This window comes from Tigriopus californicus, chromosome 10, assembly GCF_007210705.1.
Source record: "Tigriopus californicus strain San Diego chromosome 10, Tcal_SD_v2.1, whole genome shotgun sequence".
NCBI lineage: Eukaryota > Metazoa > Arthropoda > Copepoda > Harpacticoida > Harpacticidae > Tigriopus > Tigriopus californicus.
In genome coordinates, this window is record NC_081449.1 from 6,354,655 (window position 1) to 6,366,101 (window position 11,447).

General features: G+C 45.3%; 1 protein-coding gene across 1 annotated transcript in view; it reads right to left on the reverse strand.

The window, feature by feature from the left end:
• LOC131889397 (toll-like receptor Tollo) overlaps positions 1 to 7,658 on the reverse strand; it is a 30,060-nt gene extending 22,402 nt beyond the window's left edge. The window contains exons 1-2 of the mRNA XM_059238488.1: positions 5,587 to 7,658; positions 1,841 to 2,165 (exon numbers count right to left, since the gene is read on the reverse strand). Coding sequence (XP_059094471.1) covers positions 1,841 to 2,165; positions 5,587 to 7,133 — 1,872 coding nt within the window. The 5' untranslated portion in view covers positions 7,134 to 7,658. The remainder of the gene's footprint in view (positions 1 to 1,840; positions 2,166 to 5,586) is intronic.
• Positions 7,659 to 11,447: the final 3,789 nt, after the last annotated feature.

Sequence of the window (11,447 nt, forward strand, 5' to 3'; positions counted from 1 at the left end):
CAGCTGCTGNATGTCACTTTATCCCATATTTCCAACCGTTAATTACAACAGCCATCGGAAATGAGTGTCTATTGTGGAGTTGAGTCGTAGTCATCTGCCCTGAGGAGCGCCACGACAACAGCATTTTGCATTGAAACCAACATCAGCATCAAGTCCTGCCTCGGCTAACATCTCTTTTGTCATCTCTTCCACAAGCAAACAGCTCGCGAGAGGAAAAATTAGCGCCAATAACTCGAGTTCCTTTCTTCTCGAGTTCCGACTTCACAAGTCCGAATGACAGCAGGAAGACAACCTCCAAAACAGCGACACTTCACGGTCGCATTTGTCATTGAACGGGTGGAGAAAGACATGGCGAGAAAAATATTTTGGAACGATGCCTTCTTTCTTTCTTTCTATCAGGCTTTTTTTCCTCAAATGTTGTGAGGGTGATAAATGGTCTTCATTTCCCTTCAACGACACATTTGAGATTTGTTCGGGGGAACCCTAAGAGCCAATCCGGAGATGACGGCGACCATGATCGTCTTTGCAACGATTAGCTCCATTTTTGTTCGGTTCTATTGAAATCTGAAGAGCTCTTCGATGGCACTAGGGTTCGCTTTTCGTACCCAACACGGTCCGTATTGTAGGTACATCTTTGTAATGGACGGAGTGAAAGAAAACGAGGAGGGTGCCTTTGATCCTGTTTAGTGATTGGAATTCAAGCGGAGATAACACGGATTGTGCTCTTGAAAAGGGACACAAGATGTGATGATTAGCAAAATGGATTGTCATAACCTGGACAATGGCTTTGAAGCAGCAAAAATGCCTCATTGAGATGTCAGAGAAATATTCAAGGCCTAGCTCTTCGATTGCCGACGACATCTCTGCCGAATACCAATTCGATCGAAGCTGGCTTCACCAGCAGAACCTTGAGGACTTTGAGGACTTCATCGAATACAAATATGTCGTTGGGTCGATGAAATATTCGTCTGAGTCAGGGGGCGGCACTTTAATGCATAATGATCAATTTCATTGACGACTCAGCACTACACAAATTCGGCCGAGATGAAGTGAGAATTGAAACGTCAATTAGTTTCTCTCAATGTGACCGCGGAAGAGAGCTCCATCCCAATATACCTCGAACGTACACAGTGCAGTACAACTTGTACATGGAAAACATGCATAGTCTCTATTTGCGGTGACAGATGAACTTTTGCTGAAATGCCTCAAAACTAACTTCGAAAGTTCAGCATGTCAAAATGTCTTTTTTAAAAACAACATAATTTATTATTCCGAAAGTTGTGCCCGCCAAGTAGGTCATGAAAGCAGTCATCGATAAGGAGGGGCACGAGACTTCTCCGGGAAGGCCAACGAGCATCCGACTGCGGGTATGGGGGTAAATATTGTTGTCGTTGTAAAATAATGCCTCATATTTGATGTTCTACATGCTCAAAAGAGCTGTAGTTGGCATTCTCTTGCCGGGAGAAACGAATCAGGGAGGGGAACAGTCACGTTCCAATCCTACAAAAGTCTACTCGTCTAGATAGGTTCGTCCTACGTTCGTCCTCCAAACCCCTCTCTGATCCGAGGAGTAACTCGGGAGGTATCCATGACTTTCAAGACGTGTTTCTTCATTTGTGGGGAGGAGAAGGGGGAATTTCAAATTCCATTTCCTCTTCCAATTTCTCATTCACATTTCCTTTACGTACAAGCATGTACTAGTGTACGTACATTTACAATTTAGACGGGCACTAACAGGTCTGGCGAGTGTTTCAGGTCCTTCCAAGTTCAAGTAAATGATGGATCTTGATCGTGGGGACATTCACTCCCCTGTGACTCTTTGGGTCCTTCTCATCCTTACCTTCAAGCTTTTGAGCGGTAGGAAGACATCCTGCTCAATATTCTGAATACGATTATCGGCCAAATTCAACATCTTGATGTTATCAGCTTGGGCGAAAACTTTCTCGGGCAAGCTTTGAATTTGATTCCCGGCCAAGCGGAGTCCATACAACTCCTCGAATCCGGCCAAAGCATTGGGATGGACCAGGGAAATTTGATTTTCTCCCAAATCCAGGGTGCGCAAATTTGCTGCCAAGGGCTTGAGGGCGGGATGCGGGATGTGTCGGAATGAGTTGGAATGCAAAGCCAAGTCCTGGAGATTGCTACAACAAGCATTGAAAGTATCCCTGAAATTGAAGAATAAGACGTGGGTCATGATCAATACTGCACACGATTAATAGATTGACTCGTGTATGTTCGTTCCACTCTCATTGAAGCTTCATCAATAATTTCGAAATCTCGAAGACCGGAATGTATGTTTAGTGGGAGCCACACATTGAATTCACAATCGGATTGTCTGTGCTGTGTTTGACGTCAACGACCATTGCAATAGAATAGCAAATACCCGGGACGTCAGTTCGAATTTGGAGAGTTTGAGAGAGGAGGAAAAAAAAAAGTTTTCTCCATTCTTGTCCCAATCGCCCAATGTGACTGTTTGTCAATGGCCCGTTTTGGTAGTCGTAATTTGATCACGAAAGGCAAAGTTAGAAGTGCATGACTGAAAAGAATTCGAAGAATGGTTGGCACGGAGTGGGGATAGCAAAATACAGATGAAGAAAGAGGTGGAAAAATGAGAATCCCACCAATGCCAGGCACAATTAAGCACTGGTAGATCTATTATCACAGCACATTGGGTGAGGCCACAAAGTGTGGCAGGAATGCCATCGGTGTATTAACCGACTGCCAAAAACGCCGAAACCATTCCAATGGCTGTCATTTCAATCGAACCGACATGTGCAAAGTTTGGTCCTTCCAATCAAACCTTGAGCAATCGTTGATGCCAAAAGAACATTTGGTACAGGTCAACAATATTCCAAAGTAGTATTCACCTCTGGTCCAGTAACCGCCCATACCCTTTAAACCCAGAGGTTAATGTATACTTGCAGGAAATTGGAGTCCAAATGCATTGCAAATAAATAGAAACTTGGATGGAACAGGTGTCCGGCAGGCTATTTGAGGATCAATATTTGCCTATTTGACATAAAGGTCCCCGAATCTTTGCCCATGCTTTTCAACGTGTACCAAGTACTGAGAGCGAGTGTTTGCCTCCCCGAAAATAAAACAAAGCAAAGGCTTGAAAGCGCCAGAAATGGAAAGTACAGCCAAAGCACTTCAAATCTGCCCAACAGAAGGCTTTACATGATTTGATTAATGGACACCATGAGTGGCCAAGGGTAAACTTTTTCTTTCAAGAGGGAACTGAAGGAAACAACCTATCTCATCTAGGCCTCGAACGACGAGTGCTTGGTTATTTGCCTTTACAGCCTTTTGTCATGACTTGGCTTGTCGGTATACAGCATACCTCTGTATATTGAGGAGCTGTTCTCCATAAAACTCAATAGCTCTCTTTCTTTGCGAGTCTCTTAATCAAAAGTTTTTTTTCCCTTTTTAGCTCATGGTCGCTCGCCAGGATCAAACAAAAGTCTCTCCTCCCTGTATCCAAGGTCTCTATCCAAAAAGACTCTCCGCCAATTTCCAGTTTATAGGTACTTGGGTGCTTCCCCTCAAAGGTAAGGTTCTCCAATAAAAGCAGGAACGGCCTTCACCTTCTTCTCACCCTTGCACTATAATCTTGCGTAAAGGTTAGCTAGCGATCAAAGATTTGTTGCGAGTTCCTCGGTCTGGCGATTTTTGGTCCAAAGCCAAGATCTGGACCACATGTTTACCCCTACTGCATATCGTGGGAAAGATCGAAAGCCTTTGGAAATGCAATAAGGCCCCCCAAACATGATTATTACTTCAGCCACAAGAATGCTCTCTTTGAGAGCAAATAGGTACTCCTCATTGTACTAACTCATGGGGACAAACTTAGTTAACTATTAGGTGTATTGTACGAGGATCATTAACGATTACGATGGTGGGGACCACCGATCCCGAACCTGGAACAACCAATCCAAGTCGCTCTGTTTCATGGCCAGGTGTCATCAAATATTCATCAGCAATTTTGCAAGTGCCGTCCTAAATGTGAAGGGCCCATCGGTGTTCCAATGCTATTTACGTACAGTTCAGAATGTGCGGCACATCGCACATTGACGTATGGACACACTCAAGAGCATAAGGGAAATTAGGTATCAAATAAAGGAACCTTCCCTCTTAAAGGCTTCCATCAAGGCCAAAAATAGGCAGGCAAGAAATACAGGAACTGAAAATCCCGTCTCCACAGGAGGACTTTCACGTCACAAATGTAAATGTTCCATCCACGATTCCTCGATGTAGGGAATGTACGTATTCCCAACAAACCTAGACGCTTCTTTCCATTCGCTTTTCGATCCTGAATTCGTATTTCCATCCAGATTATCAAATTTTGACACATGCTAATGGATGTTTTCGAATCCACTCCTGCTGACACTTTCTTCTTTCCTCGAGGGACATGCATTTCAATTTCGAGATCCAGACGAAGTGAAAGATGAATGAAATGCCATCCTTCATTTGCAATCATTTTTTTCTTTTAAATGGCAAGGCCAAGTTCTGAGCTCGTTCTGCTTTGGAGCGTCTCTGATCCTCTCAATTTGTGGAGGGTCAGTTGATTGATACGAATCCGAGTGAAAAATGCCTGCTCCCCTTGTTAACGCTACGTAATCGAAGATACCCAATCAGATCTTGAAAAAAAAAGAGCCTCCTTCTCCGTGAGCTGGGGCTCTAATCTGATTTCTATGTATCATCATTTTCCGGGCAACTCGGAGGCCACTTAAAAATCAATCCCAATTCATGATGGTTCAAAATGAAGATATCAGGTTTTGATTGCGAGACTTGGAGAGTCAAAGGGAAACACTCACGCACACTCATACGTACGTTCATTCATATACCGAAGACAGAACTTTGAGAGCTGAGAGGGCGTACGTAATACCTTTCTTGAACTTTTCAACTCCCATCCATTGCGACACAAGCAAGATTTGAAAGAACACAAAAGAAGTGGAAAATATGAGGTGATTGGAGAGAGGAAATAGCTTTGTTGTTCTGTTTTCTACGACAAACCATCTCAAAGGTTCTTACTCTGTTTCGGCGACAAGAAAGACAAGATTCTGCTGATCAGATATCCCTCCGAGTAAAGAGAGAGAGAGAGAGAGGAGGTAAGTACTCGTACATACAGTGAGTGAGTGAGCATTTGGTATTGTAGTACGTGGAGTAGTAAGAAACACGAAGACGGGCGGTGAAGAATGAGAGGAACAAGACACTTTGTCGTGGTCTCTTTCAATCAGCTTTTCGTCTATTGTTTGGATCTGTTAATTCCAAACTCCACCACAATGGATCAAAGAGAGTGTTTCCAAATAAATTGCTGGCTCTCTCTCTTTCTCTCTCGTTCTTTCTGAGTGTGTTTCGCTCTCCGTGCTCGTGGTTTTAGCAAGAGTTCTTTGAACAAATGCAGGAAAAAAAGCGGAATTCCTCCAATCCCGATCAAAGGAAGCGTGCGTGTGATTGCACAAGATGAAATGGCAATTCTCAATCCAGGCCAATCGCGGGGTCCTTGAGTGCCCTGTTTGGGATCGGAATCAATGCTTTTCGGAGGGAGACAGGCGTTGTTCCAAGTCTCGAATTAGGAGAGCTTACCTGGTCAAAGTTTTGATGCCGTTGTGATCCAACCCAAGGGAACTGAGTTGGTTCAACCCGTCAAACACATCGGAGGGCAATTCTTCGAGGCTATTGTGGGCTAGAACCAAGGCATGAATGGAGGGCATCACGCTCCCCAATTGACCACCGACACTATGAATCTGATTATGAGCCACAGTCAACACTTGTAACGAGTTCAGGCCCTGAAAAAAACGGGCCTCGATCCCTTGGAGACGATTATGGGATAGGTCCAAAGCGACCAGGCTTTTGAGGGCTTGGAAGGGGCTCTCCTGCATCCATTTATTGGTCAAGGCATTGTGAGACAGGTTCAGAACCACGAGATGGGTAAGACGATCTAACAAGCCCTTGGGGAGCTGGCTCAGGGTATTGTTGGAGAGATAGAGCTCGGTCAGACCCACTTGAGCGGAATCTGCATGTTGTTCAAGACGTGACACGAGGAGATGATCCGGAAGTTGACTCAGCCGGTTGTGAGCCAAATTAAGAACTTGTAATTGGCTGGTGCTCTGACTAGCGGACACGAGGGCATGATCTTCGAGTCGAGAAATCTGGTTGCCACTAAGATCCAGGTCACGAAGGCTTCCTGAGGCGAGGACGGGTTCCAAAGCCCCACTCTTAATGACTTGCAGCCTGTTCCTGGACAGGTTTATGGAATGAACTTTGGAGATCTGACAGGCGACACCTCCAGTCTGTCGGTGGAGACCAAGGTCAGCCACATCCGAGATCAGGTTGGAGGTCAAGTTAAGGCTGTGAAGCGAGTGTTGCAAAGGGCAGAGCGAGCCTTCGGGGAGAAATTGGAGCCCGACCGAGGACAGATCCAAATGGCTCAATTTCCGGGGACCATCTGCGAACACATCAGGTTCTCGGATAATGAACTTATCGGTTTTCCTTTGTTCAGAGAACTCATCCTGAATGCGAAGAGAGGCGAGCTCGTACGTAAACGACGAGGCCAGAAAAAGTAGATCCAGTCGCTGAAGTTCTTCAAGACAATTTATCACTTGCAATTCTCGTAGAGATTGCCAAAGACTAGAGGAAGAGACCGCCTCAAAGGTGTCCTCAATGGAAGACAGCACTTGATCTAAGATATCACGCAGAGGAGCCGGGGAAGAAGAGTAAGGCGAGGCCGAGGGACGATGGCCTCGTCTGGCGTCGGCAAAACCTCCTCCAAAACCACCTTCACCATTACGAACAATGCCCCTGTTGAGAGGAGTGGTCTCCCTGTCTGCACTTTCGGGAATTTCTTGATGACTTGTGCCATTGCACTGCAGCCTCAGCACTCTGGGCCGCCTCCACGTTCGATCTGGGTTTGAAATTGGCCTCCATGGTGGCCTATTGTCCCCTGACTGACTTGGACTAATGATGCAAACCAGAGTACCATTTTGTTCCTCATTCGGACTTGGGTTGTAGCAATGGATGTTTTCGAGTCGAGGCTCGACAAATGAGCGAGCTAAGAGCTGCTCAAAGTGACAGGAAGCCACCCAGAGGAACAGGGCGGCTTGCCACCACAAGATGGATGTCCCTCGGCTCATTATGCCTCACTGGTGATATCACAGACAGTGGATGTCACTTCACTTTCTGCTTGTCTGATTCCAGCATGTTCAGCGACAGCCTCAACCTGCCAAGGAGACATCTTGCACTGTCGCAACGTCCCTTGACAAGACGACCTCAACCAAACACGACGGGCTTCTCCACCTCCTGACTGGGGAAAGCAATCGTCCCACCACTCACCAGAAACAGGTTAGGTCATCCAGCAAATTGTTGCAGTAGAATGAAGAGAGAGAGAGAGAGAAGGAGAGCATTAACATTTGATACCGCAACTTTTCTCTCAAGATCCTAAAAGCGACCCAAAAAAGCTCAAGTTGTAAATCTCAGTGGATTCCAAACTGACACATTGGGAACACATTGAGACCTCCCATGGGATCGCAAAATCCGGCTTCAGCTTCAGAGCACATCATTCTTTCACTCTGGCACCACCATCTATTCATCTCGGGTTGCTTTTTGCACCTTTCTGCCTCATTTCCAGAACGAAAAACACTAGGGCGTCTTCTCATCAGGCACTCTTATTCTCAACTGCCGGTAGATCCAGCGGTTCCAGTCCTTCCTCCCGTCCACCATCTACTACATCCCCGTCTGACTCACTCAGACCCTAACGTCCAACACCAAAGCCAATCTCGATCGAGCAAGGAGCTTTGTCCGTCCGCAAGAGTGCGCGCACGCCTGCCTGCCTGCCTGCCCGTCTTACTTGCTTGAACGGATGAAGGATCCCGAATTCGTTCTCAAACCGAGAACACCACTTGGGATACGGTTTGTTGCTGGCTTCAGAGGAGTAGTGGAACGCGAGGAAAATCGCTTTGATTCACAGAGACGAAGCGGACGAGACGGGATTTGGACATCAATCGACTGGCCTAAAGTTACCTCCAATACACAAAGCTTGAAGAGCTATATTCACGTTCACAGGATAGTAGTGTGTGTCGGAAAGTAACAGAATTCTCTCACTGCCATACCATCAATGCTTTTATTATCAACCGGCCCAATGACTCTGGACATCGTAGCTTCTATAGATGGCCGAAAAGCGACACTTTGTAGACATACGTAGCACTCACTCACTCTCTCGAGGTACACATTGTTGTTGGATGATGAAGTCTATTCAAGGCAGATGGAGTGGATTCTGGTCTGTGAATATTGAATATCCTCCGCTACTTTCCATCACACGACCCATAGAGCGTAATTAAGCTGATCAAGGTACCCCCTGGATGCATCTCAATGCATTTTTCTCGACAATGTGTGTCCTATTCATGGGAATTAATGCCATCCCCGCTGACGGAGATCACTGGGCTTCATGGACTTCAACAACGCCAGCGTCCCTTTTTTTGGTTTGAGAACCCCTTGAAGCGAAGCGAGTCTGCTCATTTTGAAAGAACCACGAACGACTCGATACCACTGGAGGTATAAATGGCACCGACAGCGAGATAATCATCGGTAAAGGGGTCCCGAAACTCGTAGAAAGCAGGAAGTTCCTGATTACCGGGTTTCAAAACATTTTCGCTCTCATTGAATAAGCACGCCCTGTCAATCAATAGCCTGATTAAGGACACAATAACGTGGTCATGACAGGAAACCAGTCGTCTTCAAGCCATGTATTTTTCGATCTTAAAATACTACCAACGAGCTACATACATTGCCGAAATTGGTTCGGTTCACAAATTACCTGCTGGTGGCCATGGGCACATATGACCATTCCTGGCCAATGATCGAGACTTAGGGTACATACGGCGGGTTGGTCGCGCCTTCTCAAGCTCGATCAATAGGATCATTAACACTATACCAATTCTTTGATATCAAGGTTTCTTCACGGATGATGCCCGTCTCGGGTCTTGACGGGCCCTTGAATGAGCTTGAGGTTTTGTCCAACAATCCATCAAAAGCCATCTCTAGCATTAAGGACTCTCTTTCATCATGGACGAACAGGCTGTGGTGGTAGAGGAGATGGACCTTGGGGAAGCCAATGGTGAGATGTGGATGGTCAACCACCAATAATGACCAAAATGTGGTGGACTGACCAATTTGAACTTCCACACTCCGGAGTGGAATAAAAAATATCAGAAATGAAAATCAGATCGAACACGTTTAAACAATGGACAAGATTGAAACTGGTATGCGCCCTCTCCAAGAATATGACAATATGATATGTATGAGACAGAAAATATATAGCATAGATATCAGGCTTCATAATTGGGAAAATTGCTCATCAGACTGGAAACATTCCAGTCTTCCATCAAAAATCTAATCATCTCTGTATAGCAAACCCAAGTCCAAAGAATTCAGATTGGGTGGTGGATGATCTCATCTCCAATCCAATGTCCTCGAACTTGTAGCACAACATAACAGATAACCATCTACTAACGACGACTCAAGGAGCCTTGCCATCTCTCCACACCACTGCCATACCATTGAAACATCCCTTCCCGGAGTTGTTGACATTCAATCAAAACTGAAAAGCATTTCTCAAATCTATTCCCTCTCTATTGGTGTCTCACTCGCCCATTCGTTCGCTCGCTCTCATGGGCTTGTTGTGGACAAAGAGCGTCCTGACATTCTCTCGCCAACTCTCTTGGATGTTTGTTCATTCTTCTGGACACTGATCAAATGAATTGTCAATATTTTTACTATCTCTCATCCATCTTCCATTTGGCCTTCCTGGATGGCTAGAGCGCCTCATGAACCCAGGGGGTGAATAATAAGAGATCCTCTGATCCTGCTTGCACATTGCACCTTTGGTCGTGATTCTTGTTTTCACTAGGATCTCAAGCTGCGTATCCATTGGGGAGTGATCAAGCTAACTCGACAAATGCAATTTGCTCACTCGTCATCCCCATGAAAGTGATTGAACCCCAATGATGTCCTCTTAAGAAATCATGCCTCAACGCTCGAACTTTTATACAACACCCCATATCAGGGATGAGAAATCATTAAAAGCCATTTTTGACCAGGTGGCAGAAAGTGGCAGAAATTCCTTCAAAGTGGATTTTTGCCAATGAGGATATAACTTGGATGGGAAATTATTAAAAGCCATTTTCGACCACCTGACAGAAAATGATGGCAGAGAGTGGCAGAAATTCCTTCAAAGTCGAATTTTGCCATCACTGCCCGATATACTCTCTACTATGCGGATGCTTTTTTAATTGTAGCCAGGTGATAAAACACCTGGTCTGTTTTAAACAGACTCTTATCCACAAGTGTGAGCTAAAAACCTGAATACCATTATTCCATGGCGGGTATCAAAATCAGATAAATCCGTCCCCGCGATCATTATACATTTTGCTATATTTGCTTGGCTGGCTTTTCTCCTTCACCCATCCCCCCCTATATACGTACTGTACAGTAGCATACATATATGGAATCTCCAATCCCCAGGGGTTCTATTCATTCAAGCCACATCAATGCTGATATTACAAAACTCTCCTCCCCACAACCCACCCCCAAAGAATGTCCACTCCCTCCCCCCACATTGGGTTTCCAAGTCGTCATCAGCTCTCATCATTTGGGTTAATCCACCTTCTATGCCAACAAGGAAATCAGTTTTGTGTGTTTGGGTGCCTAATTCTATGCCAATTGTCAGGCTACACAGTGCATGGGGCGATGTTACCGCATCTGAAGATAGAGATTAGAGAGGGGAATCAAAGCATCATTCACCCTCTCGTCGATCGGAATGTGACAGCCGAAAAAACGAACGACGCCGATAAGAACTAATAATGAGCTAACGACACATTTGTCTTTGTTCGTGCAGGACCCAACATCAAAATACGAGTGGTTCGATCTCAATTCTCCATTTGATCCCAGTCGCTAGCACCTGGTTCTATTTCCTGCTATAAAGAGAACATCAATTAGATTTTATACGAACAATCCCGCTCACCGATTCTCGATTGCTCCCAATGTGTGAATGGAAGAAAGCTTTGCATTAGTCCTGGGTGTTGATTTGAAATGAATTCGGATGGAGATACAAGTGGGAGTACAAGCAGTCGAATATTTGCCATTACCAATCCGTCATTGATTGTTTGGTGGCCTCCTTCAAGCATGCACTAATGAGTGATGAATTGCCTTCAACTTCCTGAATTTACCTCTACCCCATCTGACCTTGTTAACTCCAATCCACCTCTTTGTACTTACGTTCATGTACACTGCGAAACTACTAACGTCCGCTCTCATTCCTGAATAATCAGCCAAATCCTCGTTGCTCGCTCACCGCTTGCCTTTTAGGGTCTTCTCATATTGAACTTGTTGTCCAGAATGTCAGTATTTGGTGAACAATGGCATACAAATACTGCCAGAGGGGAAAGAAGCAT